The sequence below is a fragment of the Arachis ipaensis genome, chromosome B8, assembly GCF_059453495.1.
Source record: "Arachis ipaensis isolate K30076 ecotype BB chromosome B8, ASM5945349v1, whole genome shotgun sequence".
Taxonomy (NCBI): Eukaryota; Viridiplantae; Streptophyta; class Magnoliopsida; order Fabales; family Fabaceae; genus Arachis; species Arachis ipaensis.
This window is the reverse complement of record NC_142443.1, coordinates 73,619,572-73,647,071: the sequence shown is the minus strand read 5'-3', so window position 1 is coordinate 73,647,071 and position 27,500 is coordinate 73,619,572. Positions and strand designations below refer to the sequence as shown.

Below are 27,500 nucleotides of genomic sequence, written 5' to 3'. Positions count from 1 at the left end.
CTAGTGATACCATGGCCAACCCAATAGGGGAATGCAAGGCCGTCACACTAAGAAGTGGGAAAGTTGTGGAGGAAGCATTCCCAAGTCAAAGCAACCAAGAAGAAGCTGCAAATGAATCTGAAACCAAGAAAGAAGAAGAGACCCCTGCACCATCCCCACCAAAGCAAGTCCTAAAGTTTTATGTGCCAAAAGCACCCTATCCATAAAGGCTGAGGAAGGATGGGAAGGACAGCCAATTTTCTAGGTTCCTGGAAATCTTTAAGAAGCTCTAAATTAACATGCCTTTTGCTGAGGCATTGGAGCAAATGCCACTCTATGCCAAGTTTTTAAAGGATCTCATGACAAGGAAAAGAAACTGGGGAGAAAAGAAAACCATAGTGCTCACAGAGGAATGTAATGGCATCATACAAAAGAAGCTTCCACAAAAGATAAAAGATCCTGAGAGCTTTCAAATCTCCTGCATCATAGGGGATATTAACATTGAGAAAGCATTATGTTATCTGAGAGCTAGCATCAACCTCATGTCCTTGGCCATGATGAAAAGAATGAGAATTGAAGAGGCCAAACTAACAAGAATGGCACTTCAATTGGCTGATAGAACATTCAAGTTTCCTTATGGGGTGGTGGAGGACTTGTTGGTGAAAGTAGGAGAGTTTATCTTTCCAGCTGATTTTATTGTGCTAGATATGGAGGAAGAGGCCAACACATCAATCATCCTAGGAAGGCTATTCCTAACTACTGCTGGAGCTATAATTGATGTTCAAAAAGGAGAGTTAGTCTTGAGATTGCATGAAGAGAAGATGGTTTTCAATGTCTTCAAAGCAATGAGTTATCCCAAGGAGTCCATAGGTGAATGCATGATGGTGGACACAATGGAAAAGATGGTTCAAGGTGTTTTAGAAGAAGAACAAGGTGAAGAAGCTATGGAGCTAGAGCAACAAGCTTTTGGTGGGGAACTACCAGAAGAAACCATGGAAGATTCAATCATGTTGAACCACACAAGCAACAAGGATGTGGAAGCACCAAAACTAGAGTTGAAAACCCTACCTCCAAGCTTGAAGTATGCCTACTTGGGTGACAACAACACATACCCAGTAATCATCAATTCAAGCTTGAGTGAGGGTGATGACTCCATATTTTACGATATATTTTGGTTTGATTTGAGTGGATTTCATCACATAAACCCACATTTATTCATCTAAATAGCATGCTTTTGAGATTTCTTCCTAAATTGTGCTAAAAAGTGAAAACATGCTCTTTTGTGCCTAATTTAGTCAATTTTTATTCACTTTAATCCCATTTGGTGCCTTGATGTATTTGTTGAGTAATTTCAGGTTTCCAAGACATATATGGGTTGAAGAAGTGAGGAAAAGAGCATGCAAAAGGGAAGAAACCATGAAGAAATGGAGTTTGGAATTTCCAGCACCCGTGCGTACGAACAAGTATGCGTGCGTACGCACAAGAAAGATTTGTGAGCGATGCGTACGCATGACCGACGTGTACGCGTGACCCGAGTTATGTCAGCCCATTAATTGCAAATCGCTGGGGGCGATTTTTGGGCCTCTAGAACCCAGTCCAACTCATTTCTGGAGCTATATTAGGCCAAAGGAACGCTGAATAAAGGGGGGCAATTAGAGTTCTTCTCTTAGTTTCTAGAGAGAGAAGCTTCTCCCTCTCTCTAGAATTAGGATTTTTAGCTTAGTTTCCTTTTAATTTCAGCACTTTAATTCTTGTTTTAATGTAGTTTCCTTTATGTTTTCTTGTTCTCTTGTCTTTATCTTCTTAATTCCTCTTGTTATTTTCTTTATTTTGCTATTTTTATGTTCATGAATACTCTTTTTAACTTTAATTTTAATTAATACAATTTATGTTTTCATGTCATTTATTGCTTTCTTTAGTTGTTATTGCTATTTTCTTGCTTTGGTAGCTTTAGAATTTATTTTAATGTATTTTAATATTATTTTATTTTCATGCACACCAAGTGTTTGATAAAATGCTTAGATTAGTTTTTACTTAGTTTTTCTTAACTCTTGGTTTGGATTTGTTGACTTTGGTGATCCTTGAGTCATTGATGTCCATTCTTGTTTGATATATTAGAGTAGTTAGTTGATTTGGTTTTCCTTGACGCTGTGTGACCCCTTAGTGTTGACATAGGACTTTGGGATTGAAATCAACTATACCTATTTGGACTTTGTGGTCAATGATTAGGATAGGTAGCCTTAGTCCTCAATTACTTGCCAAGAGGTTTCTTGTATTTGAAGTTTCCTTTCCCTGCATTTAATTGCTTTGACTTTTATTGCTTTGATGTTAATTTCTTGCATGTTTAGTTTTCACACTCTTGGTTGAGAAATTAGGTGTTTGGGTGGAATTGAGTTGTGGATGTTCATTCCGCATTGTGTGAGAATAGTTAATTGGTTTGGTTTTTGTTGACGCTAGTCTTTCACTAAGTAATTAGTGAGTTGACTAGGACTTATGGATTGAGATCAATTACGCCTTTTGACTAATTCTCAAGGAGGATTGACTGATTTGGATTGATTCTACACAATTGCCATGTTTGTAGTTCACAACTAGGATAGGTGATGCCAGGGCATCTTGGCTAGTTTTACTAGCCATTTTTTGTATGCTTTAGGTTGGTTTCATGCATTTTCTTAGGAAATAAGCAAGTATTTGGTTGAAAATGCATTCATACCATGATTCAAGCAAACATTGTGAATTTTGAATGATTTTATGAGAATTACGCATGAATTGAATGATAAAATGGATGATTCATAATCTCATGATTGGTTTCAGGTAACAAGAAGCAGAGAAGAGCCACGTTAGTGGCTATGTTAGTGCCACTAACGTGGCCATTAACGTAGAAGGAAGGAAAGTTTGGAACGTTAGTGGTAAAAGTAAACACCACTAACGTTAGCGAAGGGCAAGAAGACCCACGTTAGTTTCCACGTTAGTTACATTAACGTGGGAGCTAACGTGGAAGAAAAGAGAAGCCCCAACATTAGTGAGAAAGTTAATGGCATTCACTTTGAAGAAGGAGCAGCGTTATTGGCAAAAGTGAGTGCCAATAACGCTAGCGAAGCAAAAGAAGACCCACGTTAGCTTCCACGTTAGTTACATTAACGTGGGAACTAACGTGGAAGGAAAGGGAAACGCCAACGTTAGTGGAAAAAGTGAGTGCCACTAACATTTGCGAAGCAAAGGAAGCCTGACCATTAACGTGGGCAAAAATCTCACCTGGAAGCCTGACCATGCCTTCTTCAAACAAGAATAACTTGAGCCACAAAACTCCAAATGAGGTGATTCCAGTGGCATTGGAAAGTAGGATTCCAGAGCTTTCCAAGCATATATGGAACTACATGATGGACACTAAATTTGAGTGAGAAAACCTGCCCCAAAAGTGCAAAGATGAACATGGTATCAACCTGTAGTAAGGCCAGCTGACCTCTTCACCTTCCAAGAAGTGTAACTCGAGCTGTAGAGCTCCAAATGATGCGCTTTCAAAAGCGTTGGAAAGTAGACATCCAGGGCTTTCCAACAATATATAATAGTATGGGGTGGACATTAATTTTGAGATCTAGAACCTGGCAATATTAAGCCCCTGATCGCTAACGTTATTGTGACTCGCTTTTTCCAGTAACGCTAGCGACTATGCCAGCGACCTTGTCCACTTCAAAGGAGCATAACTTGAGTTACAGAGGTACAATTGAGGTGATTCCAATTGCGTTAGAAAGCTGACATTCAGAGCTTTCCAAAGATATATAATATTCTATAGTGGGCATGAAATTGGAGTACAAACCAGAGGTATTTTTTAAGCCCCAAAACACCAACTGGGTAGCAAGTGTGACGTTAGCCACACTAACTTTAGCACTAACGCCACACTTGTAGTGTTAGTGTGGCTAACGGCAGCAATAACACCAAGTCACCCTGGACCTCAATTTTATTTACTTCTCTCTCAAGTCCACTTCAAAGCTCAAGCAAGTAAGCCCACAATTGTCAACTAATCAAGGCCACAAGAAGCATCTAGAATAGGAATTTTCATTTAATTGTAATTTACTTTTAGTTTCATTTCATTTTGTAATTTAGGAGAGCCTATATAAGGGCCTTAGTTTTTACTTTCAATTAATTTGGGAATTGGGGGATTGAAGAGGGGTCTTCGGACTCCCTCCCCTCACACACTTTTCCTTCTCTTTCTTTTCTTTGTACTTTTCATTTATGAATTTTGAAGTTTCAATTTTACTTTTAATCTTCATCTTTACTTTTCTGCACTTTCTTTCTTTTCTATTTTGGTAGAGTAATGATCAACTAACTCTTTTCATTGGGTTAAAGAGCTCTATTGTGATTCATCCACTTGGGTAATTGTCTTGGAAGAAAAATTTCTCATACTTAGATTTTCTCTGAACCTTGGAAGAGGAATGAGGAAATCATGCTAGAAATGCTCTCTCACATTGGATTAGATTGGGGGTTGGATGGATATTGTGACATTTAATCTTACCAATACTTTGATCTATGAATGTGTGTGGTATAATCAGTGACCAAACTTCATCTCTTCCCATGAGCAATTAAATCAAGGAATTAGGAAATTGTTCAAGCTTAGAGAGATTGGATTGCTAAGGAATTGGGATCCAATCACTTAAGATTGCCTAGGAGATCAATGAATGCATTGATTGAGGAAGAGATGAGAATAAACTTGATCTGGAGGATTGCAATATCTCTTGATCCCAATGTTCATTTTATTTTTAGTTCTTACATTTACTTTTCTTGCCATTTTACTTTTCTGCACTTTATTGCTTTTCCTTTCTTTTCTATCAATTTACAATTCCTCCTGCTCATCATCCAAATCTGAACCGTCTGAGTAGGATAATCAATTAACCATTGATTGCTTAATCCATTAATCTCTGTGGGATTCGACCTCACTCTTTTGTGAGTTATTACTTGACGACAATTCGGTATACTTGCCGAAGGGAAATTTGTTGAGAGACAAGTTTTTCTAGCATCAAGTTTATGGCGCCGTTGCCGAGGATTAATTGTGATTAACAAACTACCGGTTGATTGATTTACTAGATTAGACACTTTTCTTTTGTCTTTGTTTTCTTTTGTTTCTTATTTTCTTTTGCTAACTAATTGTTTGTGATATTGCCTCATTAAGAATCCTTCATTTATTACAATGGAGATTCTAATTTCTTTTGGTGATTATTGTTTGAGACAGAGTTTTTTGCAGGAAAGAAAGGAGCATCCATCATATTTTAGTCAATCAAATTTCATGGGAAACTCTCTACCACCATAGAATGATTCACTTTACTATGCTCATGGTGGGTGGGAGTATCAAGAACATGAAATAGGGTACTTCCCAGAGCCACAAAATGGTCCATATTTTGGCAAATTTGATCACTACTCAAGTTGTGGCTGGAAAGATCAAAATCAAAGAGATTTCACTCATTCATACCCCATTCATCAAGAGCCATCACCTCTCAATTATACAACCTCACCTCCAAGTTTTATATGCCTAAATTCTTCATCATTTGAGTATGCCTCAGCACAAAAGTCTATCCCAAATCCATACAATGCATTTCACCATCCATAAAACTCAATCCACTACCCACAAGAGTCATACCACTTTCACAACACACAACAACAAAACAACCAATTCCATTCACAAGCCAACCCCAACCAACCATTACAACCTACCCAACCTCCTTTAGATAGACTTGCTAGGATGGAACTCATCATTGAAGAACTCAAAAAAAGTAGAAAAGAAGATAGACTCGCTAGGATAGAACTCCTCCTTGAAGAAATAATAAAGACAAACGAAGAGGAGAAAATAGCAAAAAGGGACCATGAAGAAAAATTGAGACAGAATGCACAACTCTATTCTGAAGAACAATTCATTGAAGAGCTGAGATTACAAAGAGAGACCACTCCACTCTCTCCAGAAACAGAGGAGTTCATTCAAAGGTCAAGAAAAAGAGAGGTAGTCAATCAAGGGAGCCCAGACTCCAATGAAACAGAGAGTTACATAGAGGGTGAGTTCATTAAACCACCAATTCAAGAAGCTCTTGATGAAGAGAATGCTCCAACCATCATACAACACTGGTGCACGAAATTGTGATTCACACTTTTCACAACTCCGCACAACTAACCAGCAAGTGCACTGGGTCGTCCAAGTAATACCTTACGTGAGTAAGGGTCAATCCCACGGAAATTGTTGGCTTAAAGCAATCTATGGTTATCTTGTAAATCTTAGTCAGGAAATCAATTATGATTATCAGTTTGAATTGCAAAAAATAAGAGAGCATGAAATAACTACTTGTTATGCAGTAATGGAGAATATGTTGGAGTTTTGGAGATGCTTTGTCTTCTTAATCTCTGCTTTCCCCTGTCTTCTTCTTCACGCACGCAAGGTTCCTCCTATGGCAAGCTGTGTGTTGGTGGATCACCGTTGTCAATGGCTACCATCCGTCCTTTCAGTGAAAAGGATCCAGGTGCGCTGTCACCGCACGGCTAATCATCTGTCGGTTCTCACTCCTGCTGAAATAGGATCTATTGATCCTTTTGCGTCTGTCACTACGCCCAACCTTTGTGAGTTTGAAGCTCGTCACAGTCATTCAATCCCTGAATCCTACTCGGAATACCACAGACAAGGTTTAGACTTTCCGGATTCCCAAGAATGCTGCCAATGGATTCTAGCTTATACCACAAAGATTCTGATTAAGGAATCCAAGGGATATTCATTCAATCGAAGGTAGAACGGGAGTGGTTGTCAGGCACGCATTCATAGATTGAGAATGGTGATGAGTGACACAGATCATCACATTCATCATATTGAAGTGCGAATGAACATCTTTGATAGAAACAAGCGTGTTTGAATGGAAAACAGAAATAATTGCATTAATTCATCGAGACACAGCAGAGCTCCTCACTCCCAACAATGGAGTTTAGAGACTCATGCCGTCAAAGAGTACAAAGTTCAGATCTAAAATGTCATGAGGTGCAAAATAAATCTCTAAAAGTTGTTTAAATACTAAACTAGTAACCTAGGTTTACAAAAAATGAATAAACTAAGATAATTGGTGCAGAAATCCACTTCTGGGGCCCACTTGGTGTGTGCTGGGGCTGAGACTTAAGCATCTCACGTGCCTAGGCTGTTTCTGGAGTTGAACGCCAGGTTGTAACCTGTTTCTGGCGTTCAACTCCAATTTGTAACCTATTTCAGGCGTTTGACGCCAGACTGCAACATGGAACTGGCGTTGAACGCCAGTTTACGTCATCTATCCTTGAGCAAAGTATGAGCTATTATATATTGCTGGAAAGCCCTGGATGTCTACTTTCCAACGCAATTAATAGCGCGCCATTTGGACTCCTGTAGCTCCAGAAAATCTATTTCGAGTGCAGGGAGGTCAGAATCCAACAGCATCTGCAGTCCTTTTTCAGCCTGAATCAGATTTTTGCTCAGCTCCCTCAATTTCAGCCAGAAAATACCTGAAATTACAGAAAAATACACAAACTCATAGTAAAGTCCAGAAATATGATTTTTATTTAAAAACTAATAAAAATATAATAAAAACTAACTAAATCATACTAAAAACATACTAAAAACAATGCCAAAAAGCGTATAAATTATCCGCTCATCATAACACCAAACTTAAATTGTTGCTTGTCCCCAATCAACTGAAAATCAAATAGGATAAAAAGAAGAGAATATACAATGAATTCCAAAAACATCTGTGAAGATCAGTATTAATTAGATGAGCGGGGCTATTAGCTTTTTGCTTCTGAACAGTTTTGCTTCTATAGGAACTTAGAATTCAGATAGTGTTATTGACTTTCCTAGTTCAGTATGTTGATTTTTGAACACAGCTACTTTATGAGTCTTGGCCGTGGCCCTAAGCACTTTGTTTTCCAGTATTACCACCAGATACATAAATGCCACAGACACATGACTGGGTGAACCTTTTCAGATTGTGACTCAGCTTTGCTAGAGTCCCCAATTAGAGGTATCCAGGGTTCTTAAGCACACTCTTCTTTTTGCTTTGGATCTCGACTTTAACCACTCAGTCTCAAGTTTTCACTTGACACCTTCACGCCACAAGCACATGGTTAGGGACAGCTTGGTTTAGCCGCTTAGGCCAAGATTTTATTCCTTTAGGCCCTCCTATCCACTGATGCTCAAAGCCTTGGATCCTTTTTATTACCCTTGCCTTTTGGTTTTAAGGGCTATTGGCTTTTTCTTTTAAAATGATACTTCCTATATGGTGGACACTAAATATGAAGGAGAAAACCTACCCCGAAACTGCAAAGATGAATATGGTATCAACCTATAGTAAGGCCAGCTGACCTCTTCACCTTCCAAGAAGTGTAACTAGAGCTGTAGAACTCCAAATGATGCGCTTTCAAAAGTGTTGGAAAGTAGACATCCAAGGCTTTCCAACAATATATAATAGTATGGGGTGGACATTAAGTTTGAGCTCCAAAACCTGGCAATATTAAGCCCCTGATCGATAACGTTATTGTGACTCGCTTTTTCCAGTAACGCTAGCAACTATGCCAGCGACCTTGTCCACTTCAAAGGAGCATAACTTGAGTTACAGAGGTACAATTGAGGTGATTCTAGTTGCGTTAGAAAGCTGACATTCAGAGCTTTCCAAAGATATATAATACTCTATAGTGGGCATGAAATTGGAGCACAAACCAGAGGCATCTTTTAAGCCCCAAAATACCAACTGGGTAGCAAGTGTGACGTTAGCCACACTAACTTTAGCACTAACGCCACACTTGTAGTGTTAGTGTGGCTAATGGCAGCAATAACGCCAAGTCACCCTGGACCTCAATTTGATTTACTTCTCTCTCAAGTCCACTTCAAAGCTCAAGCAAGGAAGCCCACAATTGTCAACCAATCAAGGCCACAAGAAGCATCTAGAATAGGAATTTTCATTTAATTGTAATTTACTTTAAGTTTCATTTCGTTTTGTAATTTAGGGGAGCCTTTATAAAGGCCTTAGTTTTTACTTTCAATTAATTTGGGAATTGGTGGTTTGAAGAGGGGTCTTCGGACACCCTCCCCTCACACACTTTTCCTTCTCTTTCTTTTCTTTGTACTTTTTATTTATGAATTTTGAAGTTTTAATTTTTGTTTTAATCTTCATCTTTACTTTTCTACACTTTCTTTCTTTTCTATTTTGGTAGAGCAATGATCAACTAATTCTTTTCATTGGGTTAAAGAGCTCTATTGTGATTCAATGGATCAATTATAGTTCTTATTCTTCTTCTTCTTTCTTTTCTCTTAATTTTACTATAGAGCTTTCGATCTTCATCCAATTGGGTAATTGTCTCAGAAGAGAAATTGCTCATACTTGGATTTCCTCTGAACCTTGGAAGAGGAATGAGGAAATCATTCTTGAAATGCTCTCTCACATTGGATTAGATTGGGGGTTGGATGGATATTGTGACATTTAATCTTACCAATACTTTGATCTATGAATGTGTGTGGTATAATCAGTGACCAAACTTTATCTCTTCCCATGAGCAATTAAATCAAGGAATTGGGAAATTGTTTAAGCTTAGAGAGATTGGATTGCCAAGGAATTGGGATCAAATCACTTAAGATTGCCAAGGAGATCAATGAATGCATTAATTGAGGAAGAGATGAGAATAAACTTGATCCGGAGGATTACAATATCTCTTGATCCCAATGTTCATTTTATTTTTAGTTCTTACATTTACTTTTCTTGCCATTTTACTTTTCTGCACTTTATTGCTTTTCCTTTCTTTTCTATCAATTTACAATTCCTCTTGCTCATCATCCAAATCTGAACCGTCTGACTAGGATAATCAATTAACCATTGATTGCTTAATCCGTTATTCTCTGTGGGATTCGACCTCACTCTTTTGTGAGTTATTACTTGACGACAATTCGGTATACTTGCCGAAGGGAAATTTGTTGAGAGACAAGTTTTTCTAGCATCAATAGGAAACCTAGATTACACATGGTGCACGAATTGTAAATCACACTTTTCACAACTCGTAACATTAATCAGCAAGTGCACTGGGTCATCCACGTAATACCTTACGTGAGTAAGGGTCGATCCCACGAAGATTGTCGGCTTGAAGAAAGCTATGGTTATTTTGTAATTCTTAGTCAGATTGAGGTTTTGGAGATGCTCTGTCTTCTGAATCTCTGCTTTCCTACTGTCTTCTTCTTCACGCATGCAGGTCTCCTTCCATGGCAAGCTGTATGTTGGTGGATCACCGTTGTCAATGGCTACCATCCATCCTCTCAGTGAAAATGGTCCAAATGCGCTGTCACCGCACGGTTAATCATCTGTCGGTTCTCACTCATGTTGGAATAGAATCCATTGATTCTTTTGCGTCTGTCACTACGCCCAACAGTCACTAGTTTGAAGTACGTCACAGTCATCCCTTCCCAGATCCTACTCGGAATACCGCAGACAAGGTTTAGACTTTCCAGATCTCAGGAATAGCCGCCAATAATTCTAGCCTATACCACGAAGACTCTGATCATGAACCAAGAGGCTAAGAGATACACACTCAATCTAAGGTAGAACGGAAGTGGTTGTCAAGCACGCGTTCATAGGTCGAGAATGATGATGAGTGTCACGGATCATCACATTCATCACGATTAAGTACAAACGAGTATCTTAGAATAGAAACAAGCGTGATTGAATAAAAAAATAAAAGTAATTGTATTAATTCATCGAGACACAACAAAGCTCCTCACCCCCAATCATGGGGTTTAGAGACTCATGCCGTCAGAAATACAAAGTTCAGATCTAAAAATATCATGAGATACAAAATAAATCTCTAAAAGTTGTTTAAATACTAAACTAGTAACATAGGTTTACAGAAAATGAGTAAACTACGATAGATAGTGTAGAGATCCACTCACGGGGCCCACTTGGTGTGTGTTGGGGCTGAGGCTTGAGCTTTACACGTGCCTAGGCTGTTTCTGGAGTTAAACGCCAGTTTATAACCTATTTTGGGCGTTTAACTCCAACCTGTAACCTGTTTCTAGCGTTTAACGCCAGAATGGAATATGAAACTGGCGTTAAACGCCAATTTACATCGTTTATATTTGAGAAAAGTATAGACTATTATATATTGATGGAAAGCCCTGGATGTCTACTTTCTAACGCAATTAAGAGCATGCAATTTGGACTTCTGTAGCTCCAAAAAATTTATTTCGAGTGCAGGGAGGTCAGAATTCAACAGTATCTGCAGTCCTTTTTCAGCCTCTGAATCAGATTCTTGCTCAGGTCCCTCAATTTCAGCGAGAAAATACTTGAAATCACAGAAAAACACACAAAGTCATAGTAAAGTCCAGAAATGTGAATTTTGCATAAAAACTAATAAAAATATAGTAAAAACTAACTAAATTATACTAAAAACTACCTAAAAACAATGCCAAAAAGCGTATAAATTATCCGCTCATCACAACACCAAACTTAAATTATTGCTTGTCCCCAAGCAACTGAAAATCAAATAGGATAAAAAGAAGAGAATATACTATAAATCCCAAAATATCAATGAAACTTAGCTCTAATCAGATGAGCGGGACTAGTAGCTTTTTGCCTCTGAACAGTTTTGGCATCTCACTTTATCCTTTGAAGTTCAGGATGATTGGCATCTATAGGAACTCAGAATTCAGATAGTGTTATTGATTCTCCTAGTTCAGTATATTGATTCTTGAACACAGCTACTTTATGAGTCTTGGCCGTGGCCCTAAGCACTTTGTTTTCCAGTATTACCACCAGATACATAAATGCCACAGACACATAATTGGGTGAACCTTTTCAGATTGTGCCATACTCTGCTAAAGTCCCCAATTATAGGTGTCTAGGGTTCTTAAGCACACTCTGTTTTTGCTTTGGACCTCGACTTTAACCGCTCAGCCTCAAGCTTTTCACTTGATACCTTCACGCTACAAGCACATGGTTAAGGACAGCTCGGTTTAGCCGCGTAGGCCATGATTTTATTCCTTTGGGCCCTCCTATCTACTGATGCTCAAAACCTTGGATCCCTTTTACCTTTGCCTTTTGGTTTTAAGGGCTATTGGCTTTTTCTGCTTGCTTTTTTTTTCGCAAGCTTTTCTCTATTCACTGCTTTTTCTTGCTTCAAGAATCATTTTTATGATTTTTCAGAACATCAAATAGCATTTCTCCTTTTTCATCATTCTTTCAAGAGCCAACAAGTTTAACATTCATAAACAACAAATTCAAAAGACATATGCACTGTTCAAGCGTTCATTCAGAAAACAAAAAGTATTGTCACCACATCAAAATAATTAAACTAGTTTTAAGGATGAATTCGAAATCATGTACTTCTTGTTCTTTTGTGATTAAAAACATTTTTCATTTAAGAAAGGTGACGGATTCATAGGGCATTCATAACTTTAAGGCATGGACTCTAATCTTTATTCATTATTTAATAGAAATAATATAAAATAGGCATAAAAGCAGACAATCAGTAATAAAAGAGAGGAAATTAAAGACATAAAGACAAATGACTCTAATTCTAATACTCATGTACTCTTAAAAATGGATAAAAGGTTATCATAGAGTTAGGACTCAACAACCTTTGTTTTGGGAGGTAGATGCCTCTTTAGTCTATGGGGTGCTTGGCCCTTCAAGAGATAGCTTCTGGCATTTTAGTTCCTTTAGTTCACGCCCTTGCTCTTCTTGTTCCATAAGCAGTTTGCAGAACATGCTGTTTTCATTTTTCTGTTCTTCCTTCAGTTGATCCATAGCTTCTTGCAACTTGGTGATGGATGCTTCTATTTGAGGGATTTCCGGGAGGAATTCCTGTGCTCTCCTCTTGATGGGGTCGTCCTGCAGTTATTGTCCTTCCATTGACTTTTTGGTGATTGGTTGCTCAACTGAGATATATTCATCTACTCCCATCTTCACCCCAGCATCTTTACATAGCAGAGAGATTAAGCTTGGATAAGCCAATCTGGCATCTTTGGAGTTCTTGTTTGCAATTGTGTAAAGCTCACAAGAAATCAACTAATGAACTTCCACTTCTTTTCCCAACATAATGCAATGAATCATCACTGCTCTTTTGATGGTGACTTCAGAGCGGTTGTTGGTGGACAGTATAGAATGCCCAATAAAGTCCAGCCAGCCTCTGGCGACTGGTTTGAGATCTCCTCTCTTGAATTGGTTTGGGACACCCTTTGTGTTGGTTGTCCATTGGGCTCCAGGGAGGCATATGTTCTCTAGAATTTTGTCCAAGCTCTTATTTGGTCTCATCATTCTCCTATTAAAGGAGTCCGGGTCATCTTACAGTTGAGGCAGCTTGAAGATCTCTCTTATTTTGTCAGGGTAGGTGTGAACAATCTTCCCTCTGACCAGAGTTTGATAGTCATAGAATGCGGTTCCAGCTATTCTCTGCCTGTCTGTCAGCCACAGATTAGAGTAGAATTCCTGAACCATGTTTCTTCCCACCTTTGTCTCAGGATTAGCTAGGATTTCCCAGCTCCTATTTCGAATTTGCTCTTGGATCTCCAGATATTCGTCTTCTTTCATATCGAATTTAACTTCCGGGATCACTGACCTTAGACCCATTATTTTGTAGTAATGGTCTGAATGTTCTTTGGTTAAGAACTTCCCTTGATTCTAAAGTGGTTTTGGAATATTCTCTTTCTTGCCTCTTGTGGTGGTTTGTTTTCCCTTAGGAGGCATGATCTTGGTGGGTATTGGCTTAGTAATCACGGATAAACACACCAAACTTAGAGATTTGCTTGTCCTCAAGCAAAAGAAAGGAAAGGAGAGGGATATAGAGAGAGCCAAGTTTGAATTGTGAAGGAGAGGAGGGAGGCCGAACGAGGATTTAAAGGGAAGGGGGTGGGTTTTCGAAAATTTTTGAAAAAGATATGATAGAAAATGTGATTTGGAAAAGATAAGTATGATAGGAAAAGATATAATTTAAAATTGAAAAGATACGAAAGATATTTGAAAAAGATAGATTTGTTTTTAAAATTATTGTGAAGATTTGAAAAAGATATTGATGAGTTTGAAAAAAAATTTTTAAAAAAGATAGATTTGTTTTGAAAAAGATTTGAGAAGAGGTTGAAGAAGAATTGAGAAGGATGTAATTTTAGGATTAAGATATTTTTAATATTTTTGGAAAAGAGTTTGAAAAAAGAAAGTATGGGAACATGTTTATGCAAGAAAATATGGATGTAAATATGAAAATTTGAAAAAAAATCAAGTTGGGAACAAAAACTTCCTCCCCTCCACAATCCTGGCGTTAAACGCCCAACTGCTGCTTGTTTTGGGCGTTTAACGCCCATCTGTAGCCTCTTTTGGGCGTTTAACGCCCAGCTGTTGCTTCTGGCTGGCGTTAAACGCCAGAAATCTTTCGTCACTGGGTGTTTTTCTGAACGCCCAGGATGCTGCAAGTATGGCGTTAAACGCCCAGAATGGTACCCATTCTGGTGTTTAACGCCCAGAAAGGTATCATTACAGGCATTAAACACCGAGTAGATGCTTCTTTTGGGCGTTTAACACCCAGTTGTACCTCTTACTAGTGTTTTCTTGCCAGTGAGCTCCTTTTCTCTGTTTTGTACTCTGAATCCTTCTGTAACCCTGTGAACTTATGCAATTGATACTTTACCTTGAAGATTATTTATATTAAACTCGTATAATTATTATTTAAATAAAAATAGGTTTTGCTAATGGCTGGGTTGCCTCCCAGCAAGCGCTTCTTTATTGTCTTTAGCTGGACCTTGCTGAGCTTTTAATCTAGCCTCATCCTTGAGCACTCTTGCTCAACATTGCCTTAAAGATAATGCTTGATTCTCTGTCCATTAACAATAAACTTCTTATTAGAATCAATGTCTTGAAGCTCCACATAGCCATATGGTGACACACTTGTAATCACATATGGTCCCCTCCACTGGAATTTCAGTTTCCCGGGGAATAGTCTAAGCCTAGAGTTAAACAACAGAACATTCTGTCCTGGTTCAAAGATTCTAGATGATAGCTTTCTGTCATGCCACCTTTTTGCTTTTTTTTTTTTTGTAAAGCTTGGCATTTTTGAAAGCAGTGAGTCTGAATTCCTCTAGCTTATTCAGCTGGAGTAATCTTTTTTCTCCTGCCAAATTGGCACCAAAGTTTAGGAATCTGGTTGCCCAGTAGGCCTTATGCTCCAGTTCCATGGGCAGATGACAGGCCTTACCATACACAAGCTGGTATGGAGAGGTCCCTATAGGAGTTTTGAATGCTGTTCTGTAAACCCACAGAGCATCATCCAAGCTTCTCGCCTAATCCTTTCTACGGGTACTTACAGTCCGTTCCAGGATTCTTTTTAGTTCTCTATTAGAGACTTCAGCTTGTCTATTTGTCTGTGGGTGATATGGAGTTGCCACCTTATGGCTAATTCCATACCGGACCATAGCAGAGTAAAGCTGTTTGTTGCAGAAGTGAGTGCCCCCATCACTGATTAGTGCTCTAGGGACACTAAACCTGCTGAAGATATGTTTCTGGAGGAACTTCAGCACCGTCTTAGTATCATTAGTGGGTGTGGCAACGGCCTCTACCCATTTGGATACATAGTCGATTGCCACCAGAATATAAGTGTTTGAGTATGATGGTGGGAAAGGCTCCATGAAGTCAATACCCCATACATCAAACAACTCAATCTCCAAGATTCCTTATTGAGGTATGGCGTAACCATGAGGTAGATTACCAGCTCTCTGGCAACTGTCATAGTTACGTACAAACTCTCGGGAATCTCTATAGAGGGTAGGCCAGTAGAAGCCACATTGGAGGACCTTGGTGGCTGTTCGCTCACCTCCGAAATGGCCTCTATATTGTGACCCATGGCAATGCCATAAGATCTTCTGTGCTTCTTCTCTAGGCACACACCTATGGATTATTCCGCCTGCACATCTCTTAAAGAGATAGGGTTCATCCCACAAGTAGTACTTTGCGTCAGTAATTAATTTTTTCTTTTGTCGCTTTCTGTACTCCTTGGGTATGAATCTTGCAGCTTTACAGTTTGCAATGTCTGCAAACCATGGTGTTTCCTGAATGGCAAACAAATGCTCATCCGGAAAGGTTTCAGAGATCTCAATAAAGGGAAAAAGACGTCCCTTCTACTGGTTCTATCCGGGACAGATGATCAGCCACTTGGTTTTCTGTCCCTTTTCTGTCTCTTATTTCTATATCCAACTCTTGCAGAAGCAACACCCATCTTATGAGCATGGGTTTTGAATCCTGCTTTGTAAGTAGATATTTAAGAGTAGCATGGTCAGTGTACACAATCACTTTTGATCCTACTAAGTATGATCTAAACTTGTCAATGGCATAAACCACTGCAAGTAATTCTTTTTCTGTGGTTGTGTAATTTTTCTGGGCATTATTTAAGACACAGCTAGCATAATAAATGACATGCAAAAGCTTGTCATGCCTCTGTCCCAATACTGCACCAATGGCATGGTCACTGGCATCACACATTAGTTCGAATGGTAATGTCTAGTCTAGTGCAGAAATAACTGATGCTGTGAGCAGCTTAGCTTTCAGAGTTTCAAACGCCTGCAGACACTCTGTGTCAAACACAAATGGCATGTCAGCAGCTAGCAGGTTGCTCAGAGGTTTTGCAATTTTTGAAAAATCTTTTATAAACCTCCTATAGAATCCTGCATGCCCCAGAAAGCTTCTGATTGCCTTAACATTGACAGGTGGTGGTAATTTTTCAATTACTTCAACTTTAGCTTGATCCACCTCTATTCCCTTGTTTGAAATTTTATGCCCAAGGACAATCCCTTCAGTCACCATAAAGTGACATTTTTCCCAGTTTAAAACTAGGTTGGTCTCTTGGCATCTTTTCAGAACAAGTGCTAGATGGTTAAGGCAGGAGCTGAATAAGTCTCCAAAGACCGAAAAGTCATCCATGAAGACTTCCAGAAATTTCTCTACCATATCAGAGAAGATAGAGAGCATGCACCTCTGAAAGGTTGCAGGTGCATTGCACAGACCAAAAGGCATCCTTCTGTAGGCAAACACTCCATAAGGACATGTGAATGCCGTTTTCTCTTGGTCCTGAGGATCTACTGCAATTTGGTTGTAACCTGAATAGCCATCCAAAAAGCAGTAGTATTCATGACCTGCTAAACTTTCTAGCATCTGGTCTATGAATGGTAAAGCAAAGTGATCCTTCCTGGTGGCTGTATTAAGCCTTCTGTAATCAATACACATACGCCACCCTGTAACTGTTCTTGTAGGAACCAGTTCATTTCTTTCATTATGAACCACTGTCATGCCTCCCTTCTTGGGGACAACTTGGACAGGGCTCACCTAGGGGCTATCAGAAATAGGATAAATAATCCCAGCCTCCAGTAACTTGGTGACCTCTTTCTGCACCACCTCCTTCATGGCTGGATTTAGCTGCCTCTGTGGTTGAACCACTGGCTTAGCATCGTCCTCCAATAGGATCTTGTGCATGCATCTTGCTGGGCTGATGCCCTTAAGATCACTTATGGACCACCCAAGAGCTGCCTTGTGTGTCCTTAGCACTTGAAGTAGTGCTTCCTCTTCCAGTGTATTTAAAGCAGAGCTTATGATCACCGAAAAAGTGTTACCTTCTCCCAGAAATGCGTATTTCAGGGATGGTGATAGTGGTTTGAGCTCAGGTTTAGGAGGTTTCTCCTCTTCCTGAGGAAGTTTCAGAGGCTCTTTCAATTCCTCTGAATCCTCTAGATCAGGCTGAACATCTTTAAAGATGTCTTCCAGCTCTGATTCGAGACTCTCAGCCATGTTGATCACCTCTACCAGAGAGTCAATAAGATCAACTTTCATGCAGTCTTTTAGTGTGTCTGGATGCTGCATGGCTTTGACAGCATTCAACTTAAACTCATCCTCATTGACTCTCAGGGTTACTTCTCCCTTTTGGACATCAATGAGAGTTCATCCAGTTGCTAGGAAAGGTCTTCCTAGAATGAGAGTAGCACTCTTGTGCTCCTCCATTTCCAGCACTACAAAGTCAATGGGAAAGGCAAATGGCCCAACCTTGACAATCATGTCTTCAATCACGCCTGATGGGTATTTAATGGAGCCATCAGCAAGTTGGAGACATATTCGGGTTGGTTTGACTTCTTCGGTTAAACCAAGCTTTCTGATAGTGGATGCAGGTATTAGGTTGATACTTGCCCCAAGATCACATAAAGCTATCTTGGTGTAATTACCCTCTAATATGAATGGTATCATAAAGCTCCCGGGATCTTTAAGCTTTTCTGAGAAGCTTTTCAGAATGACTGCACTGCATTCTTCAGTGAGGAGAACTCTTTCAGTTTCTCTCCAATCCTTCTTATGACTCAAGATCTCTTTCATGAACTTAGCATAAGAGGATATTTGCTCAAGTGCCTCTGTAAACGGAATCTTTATTTCAAGAGTCCTGAGATAGTCTGCGAAGCGGGCAAATTGCTTATCCTACTCCTCTTGGCAGAGTTTTTGAGGATAAGGCATCTTGGCTTTGTATTCCTCAACCTTAGTTGCTGCAGGTTTATTTCCTACAGAGGTGGTTGGAGAAGCCTTTTTAGAGGGGTTGCTATCAGTACTTATGTGTGTCTGATCCCTCACTAGCATTTGAATGCCAGGGTTAGAAGCTGGATTGGCGTTGGACGCCAACTTCTTACCTGTTTCTGGCATTTGAACGCCAGAACTGAGCTTCCATTGGGCGTTTGACGCCAACTCCTTGCCTGTTTCTGGCGTTTGAACGCCAGAGTTATTCCTCTATGGGCTCTTACTGTCCTCAGAGGGGTTTTGGATAATATTTTGCTCATCCTCTATCAGTTGTTCTTTTCTTGGCTTTTTGCTGCTCTGTAGTGAGGTATTTAATGTTTTTCCACTTCTTAATTGAACTGCCTGACACTCTTCTGTTATCTACTTTGATAATTGCTGTTTTGTCTGATTCAATTGTGCTTCCATATTTTTATTAGCATTTTTAGTGTCTTGTAGCATCTCTTTGAATTCTGCTAGCTGTTTTGTTAGGAAACACAATTGTTGATTGAATCCAGCAACTTGTTCTGGAGGACCAAGTTTAGTAGATACTGCTTCGACTTCTTTTTTTATGGAGGACCCACTACTTATGTACAGATGCTGATTTCTAGAAACTATATCAATAAGCTCTTGAGCCTCTTCAATATTTTTTCTCATGTGTATAGATCCACCAGCTGAGTGGTCCAGAGATACCTGAGCTTTCTCTGTAAGCCCGTAGTAGAAGATGTCTAATTGCAACCACTCTAAAAATATTTCAGAGGGGCATCTCCTTAGCATCCTTCTGTACCTCTCCCAAGAGTTATAAAGGGATTCATCATCCTCTTGTTTAAAGCCTTGGATGTCCAGCCTTAGCTGTGTCATCCTTTTTGGAGGGAAATATTGATTCAGGAATTTGTCTGATAACTGTGCCCATGTTCTTATGCTTGCTGTGGGTTGGTTATTTAACCACCTCTTAGCTTGATCTTTTACAGCAAATGGGAATAGTAACAGCCTGTATACATCCTGATCTACCTCCTTGTCACGCACTGTGTCAGCAATTTGCAAGAACTGTGCCAGAAACTCAGTAGGTTCTTCTTGTGGAAGACCAGAATACTGGCAATTTTACTGCACCATGACAATGAGCTGAGGATTTAGCTCAAAACTGCTTGCTTTGATGGGAGGTATACAGATGCTACTCCCATATGCAGCAGTAATGGGGTTAGCATATGACCATAGAGTCCTTCTGGACTGTTCATTTCCACTTAGATCCATGATGGAGAAAGGGAGATGATGTGAATTTGCAAGTAAAATATATTTTTATTTTTATTTTATTTAATTAAAACTAACGAAAAAAATTGAAATAAAATAAAGTCAAATAATTAGAAGATAAATTGTAGATTTCGAAAATTAAAAGAAAAGGAAAATAAAAAGAAATTTGAATGTTGAATTGACTAATTAATTGAAAAGATTTGAAAATTTTTGAATATGATTTTCGAGAAAGATTTGAATTTTGAATTTTTAAAACTAAGATAAGATAAAACAAAAAATAAAAATATGAATTTTTAAAGGAAAATTTCGAAAATCAATTAGAACAGAGAGGAAAGATATTTTTTTGAATTTAATGAAAAAGAGAAAAACAATAAAAAGACATAAACGTAAAATTTTTAGATCTAATGCTCTTTATTTTCGAAAATTTGGAGGAAAAATACCAAGGAACACCAAACATAAAAATTTTAAGATCAAAACACAAGAAAGACTCAAGAACACCTTGAAGATTCACAAGAACACGAAGAACAAAAATTCAAAGACTCAAAGGACTCACGAACATAAAAAAAAAGAATACCAAACTTAAAATTTTTAGAAAACCAAAAATAAATTTTTGAAAATTAAATAAAAACTAACAAGAAAACACCAAACTTAAAACTTGACACAAGATTTAAACAGAAAACTCTAAAGATTAATAAAGAAAAATAATAATTTTTTGGAAAATTTTTGAAAAGAAAATAAAAGACTCTGACCCAAAAGACAAAATTTTCCTAATCTAAGCAACAAGATGAACCGTCAGTTGTTCAAACTCGAACAATCCCCGGCAACGGCGCCAAAAACTTGGTGCACGAATTGTAAATCACACTTTTCACAACTCGTACCACTAACCAGCAAGTGCACTGGGTCGTCCAAGTAATACCTTACGTGAGTAAGGGTCGATCCCACAGAGATTGTTGGCTTGAAGCAAGCTGTGGTTATTTTGTAATTCTTAGTCAGGAAATCAATGATAAGAGGGATTATATTTATGAAGAGTAAATAGCATAAATTAAATAATACTTGTTATGCAGTAATGGAGAACAGATTGAGGTTTTGGAGATGCTCTGTCTTTTGAATTTCTGCTTTCCTACTGTCTTCTTCTTCACGCACGCATATCTCCTTCCATGGCAAGCTGTATGTTGGTGGATCACCGTTGTCAAAAGCTACCATCCATCCTCTCAGTGAAAATGGTCCAAATGTGCTGTCACCGCACGGCTAATCATCTGTCGGTTCTCACTCATGTTGGAATAGAATCCATTGATTCTTTTGCGTCTGTCACTACGCCCAACACTCGCGAGTTTGAAGTACGTCACAGTCATCCCTTCCTAGATCCTACTCGGAATACCGCAGACAAGGTTTAGACTTTTCGGATCTCAGGAATGGCTGCCAATAATTCTAGCCTATACCATGAAGACTCTGATCATGAACCAAGAGGCTAAGAGATACACACTCAATCTAAGGAGAACGGAAGTGGTTGTCAAGCACGCGTTCATAGGTTGAGAATGATGATGAGTGTCACGGATCATCACATTCATCACGGTTAAGTACAAGCGAGTATCTTAGAATAGAAACAAGCGTGATTGAATAAAAAAAAACAGAAGTAATGGCATTAATTCATTGAGACACAACAGAGCTCCTCACCCCCAACCATGGGGTTTAGAGACTCATGCTGTCAGAAATACAAAGTTCAGATCTAAAAATGTCATGAGATACAAAATAAATCTCTAAAAGTTGTTTAAATACTAAACTAGTAACCTAGGTTTACAGAAAATGAGTAAACTACGATAGATACTGCAGAGATCCACTTTTGGGGCCCACTTGGTGTATGTTGGGGCTGAGACTTGAGCTTTACACGTTTCTAGGCTGTTTCTGGAGTTAAACATCAGTTTGTAACCTGTTTTGGGCGTTTAACTCCAACTTGTAACCTGTTTCTGGCATTTAACGCCAGAATGGAACATGGAACTGACGTTAAATACCAGTTTACGTCATTTATCTTTGGACAAAGTATGGACTATTATATATTTCTGGAAATCCCTGGATGTCTACTTTCCAACGCAATTGAGAGTGCGTCATTTGGACTTCTGTAGCTCCAAAAAATCCATTTCGAGTGCAGGGAGGTCAGAATCCAACAGCATCTGCAGTCCTTTTTCAGCCTCTGAATCAGATTCTTGCTCAGGTCCCTCAATTTTAGCCATAAAATACTTGAAATCACAGAAAAATACACAAACTCATAGTAAAGTCCAGAAATGTGAATTTTGCATAAAAACTAATAAAAACATAGTAAAAACTAACTAAATTATACTAAAAACTACCTAAAAACAATGCCAAAAACTGTATAAATTATCCGCTCATCAACACACTTCTTTCCAAGAGTCCTTTAATTGCTTTCTGTTCAATTCCTTGCATGCTTGTTTCAATTCCTTGCTATTTAGATTCCCTTTCTCTATTGCTTTCATTTCCAAATCCCCATGCCCTTTCTCATAGCCAATAATATGACACTTAATTGTAACTCCTAGGAAAGAACGACCCGGGGGCTAAATACTCTCGGTTTATATTTGGTTTGAATTGTGATAACATTTGATTGATGGCCAATTTGTTGGGTTAGGACTATACTCACAACGCCAATTCCATTTTTGATAATCGAATTCCTAACCTATGCAAATTGCTCTTGTCTATCAAATTTGGCACCGTTGCCGGGGAGTTGCAATGGTGTTGTTTTTGGCTATTGTATATATGTTAATATGTAAATAGCTTACTTTTTGGTTGTCTTTTGTTAGGATTGGAATCCCGGAGGACATTGGACATTCGAGACATTGGTGGAGAAGTCAAGCACAAGCCATCATAGCAAGGGCTCTCCCAATTGTCTAACTTTAAGACATTAAATAAAAGTGTTTGGTAACATTAGTTTAATTTTGACAATTCTTAGGATAATTTTGGTTTGGATCATGAATTTATGGGTTCTTTCATGTTTTGGTATTGAGTTTTGATTGAGCTAAGGCTTGATACCTTAGAATTTGAAAGAAAAAATTTTGGGAAAAACAGGGCATGTGCGTGCGCACACCCTTGTGCGCATGCACACAACAACGAAAATTCACCTTCTGTGCATACGCACACTAGCCTTTATGCCCTCTGTTCGCAGCGCCAGCACCCCTTGTGCGCGTGCATTTCCCTGTTTTTTGCGACCTGTGTGTCCGCATGTACCTGTGCGTACGCACACATGCCCTTTTTGCACTCTTTGTGCGAGCGCACAAGCTTGTGCGCCAGCACGCCAACTTGCATCCCTTCTGTCGGGAGCGTTGGCACAGCCCCCTGCCCTATTTACTTCTGTGCGCGCGCACGGACCTGTGTGCACACGCACACATGATCCTTTCCTTAAAAAAAAAATCGCCTTTCTGAGCGCGGGCACAGCCCTGTGCCCATGCACACCCCAAAATAAGGCTTTTGGTCGCGGCGTTAGCATACATAGTGCGAATGCACAACCTTTTAATTATTTCCCATCAATGCGTATGCGTGCCCCACGCGTACGCGTCGCCTTGCGTCTTCGCCACACCACGCGCATGCATTCGTTATGGGTACACGTGACCTTCTGTGCATGCGCACAGCCCTTTATGCCTGCGCACGCCCCTGTTTTCACCCACTAGACCTTTCTTTTCTTCTCTTCTCTCTACTTCTTCTCTTCTTTTCTCTTCCACCCCTATCTTCTCTTGCTTTTACCTTGCTTTTCTACTTGTTTTACTTAGTTTTCATTGCATCATTTTTATTTTACTAATTATATTAGATTTAGTTTACTTGGTTGTTAATTGAATAAATTGCAAGTGTTAAAACTCCCGGTTTATATTTGTTTTGTATTGTGACATCCTTTGTGATAACATTTGATTGATGGTCAATTTTTTGGGTTAAGACTATACTTACAACGCCAAATCCATTTTGATAATCGAATTCCTAACCTATGCAAATTGTCTCTTCGTCAGAGGGACAAGAAGAGGAACTTATCCATGTGCTGAAGCAACACAAGGATGCCATAGGATGGACACTTGCAGATCTAGATGTGATTAGTCCTTCAATGTGTATGCATAAAATCCTCCTTGACAAAGATGCCAAGCCCTCAAGACAGCAACAAAGAGGGCTAAACCCAGCAATGAATGAAGTAGTCCAAAAAGATGTGTTGAAGTTGTGGCAAGCAGGGGTGATTTACCCAATCTCAGACAGACCTTGGGTGAGCCCAGTGCAAGTAGTCCCTAAGAAGGGAGGGGTCACTATTGTACCAAATAGTGACTGGCTGGTGTATGTGAATAGATTATAGGAAGCTTAATGAAGCCACCAGGAAGGATCACTTCTCCGTACCTTTCATGGATCAGATGCTAGAAAGACTTGTGGGCCATGAATATTACTGCTTCTTGGACAGTTATTCTGGCTATCTCCAAATAGTTGTAGACCCCAAAGACCAAGAGAAGACCTCATTTACTTGTCCCTATGGTGTCTTTGCTTATAGGAGAATGCCCTATGGATTGTGCAATGTGATGGGTGGAAATCAGATTCCACACCAAAACTCACTAGCAAGTGTACCAGGTCACATCAAGTAGTAATTACTGACATGAGTGAGGTCGATCCCACAGGGATTGATGGATTGAGTAATTTTAGTTAGGTGATGAATTTAGTTAAGCAAACACTTGATGATTTGAGTGAAACTTGAATAGCAGAAGCTAAATTGCATGAAAATAAAAGGGAGAGGGAAAATTGACAGAAAAATAAAGTGCAGAAGAGTAAATTGCATGAAATTTAAAGTGCAAGAAGGTAAAAGAGCTAAAACTTAAAGTGCAAGTAACGTAAAATGACTGAAACTTAGATAGCAAGAAATGTAAATAGCTGAAGCTTAAAGTGTAAGAAAACTAAATTACTGCATCTAAATTACTGAGAAACTTAAATTGCTTGAAGATTAAAGGGATTTGGGAGCTGGGACTTAGAATTTAACAAAAAATGCAAAATGTAATCATTCAGAGAAGTAGAAGATGAAATGAGTTGCACAAGATCCAGACAGAAAAGGAAAATTTCTTGAAGAAGTAAACATAAAGAAAATTTTTCTCAATTATGAAATCTATAAGAAAAATTGAAGATCTAAGAGGAGCAATGAGATTAGAACACAGATCTAGATCTCAATTACACCCTTGATCAAACAGAAAATAAATTGCAGAAGAAATGTAAATGAAACAGCAAATGAAACTCAAATCCAATTTCTCAATTCTCAGAATTTTGCCGAAAAAGAACAAAGATGAATTTCAAAGCAATAGTTGAAACAGAATTCCTTCAATCTCAATCCAAAATTTGAAGCAGAAAGTAGAGGCTGCAGAAGAAAGTAAAATGAAAACTAGAGAAAAACTCAGATCCAATCTCAAGTTCAGAGCTCTCAATGAAAACTAAAGTTAAAGAAACTGAAAATTGAGCTAAAAGGTAAAATGTAAAATTGAGCAAAAAGTTAAAACTAAAAAAAATGAAAAGAAGTTCCTTTTCAAATTAAGCTAACTCCTATTTATACACTTTCTATTTTTGATTTTCAGAATTTGGAGTGGGCTTTTCAAATTGGTGAAGAAGTGGATCCAAATTGGCTTTTGATTGAAATTGGACTCAGGAACCACCTCTAGTAGAGCGCTCAGTTATGTAAAATAACGTAGCGCTCCCTTGCCTTCTTCCTGGGCTCGTGCCAAGCCCATATGCATAGCAAAGTAGCGATCAGTTAATGAATTGAACGTAGTGCCCTTTGCCTTGGAGTGAGGCTCCCACTTCGAGCCTTGGTGGCTTCAATTTTACCAATTCCCTTGTGAAGCATAGCACTCAGTGAACTAAGTTCACGTAGCGCCCTTTCTTTCATGTACTTGTCCCCTTCTTCGAATCTTGGTGAAGCCATTTTGGCCAATTTCCTTGCCAAGCCTTGTAGCGCGCTTCTCTTGGTTCATGGGTTCGAACCTTGGCTGCCCCCTTTGGTTTCAATGCGCTTTGCTTTTCTTTTGTTGAGGCCCACGAAAATATTAAAACATTTAACGTAGTGCTCTTGGTTTCTTTGGTTCCTTTAAGCGCTCAGTTGGGTAATTGAGCGTTGGCCTTTCTTGCTTTGGATGTGCACCACAGTTTTATGGCCATGGGTCACGCTTTTCAAAGCGTGGCCTATGGTCCAAAGCATGTTCTAAGATTCCTTTTTCTTTTTTTTCATCATTTCTTCACCTACAATTAATCAAAACAACCAATCAAAGCATCACCAAATTCACAAGGTTTATAAATCATTCAAAAACCAACTAATTCTAGCTTAAACCTTATGATTTTGTGTCAATTAAATGTTGATTGATTGATTCAACATAACCATGCAAATCCACTCCAAATCAATTACTTATAATGCAAGAAAGTGCATAAAACCTAATGAAACAAGTGAAAAATGCTTGAAAAGCTAGCATAAGATGACTTGTCATCACAACACTAAACTTAAATCTTGCTTGTCCCCAAGCAAGCACTAAACATAAGAAGAAATGAAATAAAACAAAGAAGCATACATGTCTTTAAGTAGCCGATAATTGAACTTGGTTCATGTGATTTTATGCAGACAAATGTAGCTTAATTATTCTTAGCTATCTGATATGAAATGTTTCCTTAAAGGTTCACTAAAGTTGCTGCTATGCTGCCTTGCTTTTTGATTGATCCCTGTTAGCTTTTGCTTTCTTTCTTTTGCTTAGAAAGCTTATTCATTAATGAAAGCTTGGTGGCAAGTGTTGCAGCAGCCTTTTGGCTTAGTTTTTGCTCAACACTCTTTCACCACAGACACTTGGCTCACAATTTCTTCCTAGTAACATTGATGCCCATCATCTCTTTGGATTACTAAATACTTTGTAACTAGGTTGCTCTTGATAATGGACTTTCGGTTGGCAATCCCAGATTAGTTAATCCAAGTGGCCAAGTTTTAAAATACTCCTCAGAACCTAATTGTCCAAGCATATCCTAGTACAAAAGCACCACAGGCATATGTCCTAGGGTCCAAGCTATTGGTGTCTAGCCTTATTGTTTGTTTCTTTGCCAATTCTTGGCTTTTTTTTTTCTTTCTTATCTTGCTTCATTCTCAAGGGATATTCATTGATAACAGACTTTATAGCAGCAAACTAATTCACACTTCAAAGAACATGTTATTATGCAACTTTTGTTATTGAGCTAATCATTAAATCAAACAAGTACCACCACTGAATTCTCATTCTAATTTCTACAACATTGGACAATCACTTTCTCGTTTCAAACATTTTTTCTTTTATTTATGCAGAAGGGAAACAAAATAAGATTCAAGCTGATGAGTTATGACGAGTATAATATACTGGCTAGCAATCTTAGCAAACATTCACACATACACTTAATTGACACTTCAGCAAGATATATAGGGGACTCTAAGTTAAAATACTTCACAGCAACAAGGATTAAGTATCAATAAAACCTGTTGGGAATGTCTCTCAGCTTTCCTTCTATCCTTATCGTTTCTCTCTGTCATAGTTCCTTTGGGCAATGATGCAGACCCCCTCCACAGGTTGAATGTTTTCCTACAGTATCCTTAGAAGTTGCTTGTTTCTCGAGCCCTTAGGCAAATGGTTAGCATGCATGAATTGTTTGTGGGCTTTTGAACTTAGTTTGGTGTGTGAACACCAAACTGAGTTCCTTACCAATGTTTCTTATGCATCAAGTCAA

General features: G+C 38.8%; 1 protein-coding gene across 1 annotated transcript in view; it reads left to right on the top strand.

The window, feature by feature from the left end:
• The first annotated feature begins 278 nt into the window (after positions 1 to 278).
• LOC107611161 (uncharacterized) overlaps positions 279 to 27,500 on the top strand; it is a 41,479-nt gene continuing 14,257 nt past the window's right edge. Inside the window, exon 1 of the mRNA XM_088495630.1 lies at positions 279 to 1,122. Coding sequence (XP_088351756.1) covers positions 279 to 1,122 — 844 coding nt within the window. The remainder of the gene's footprint in view (positions 1,123 to 27,500) is intronic.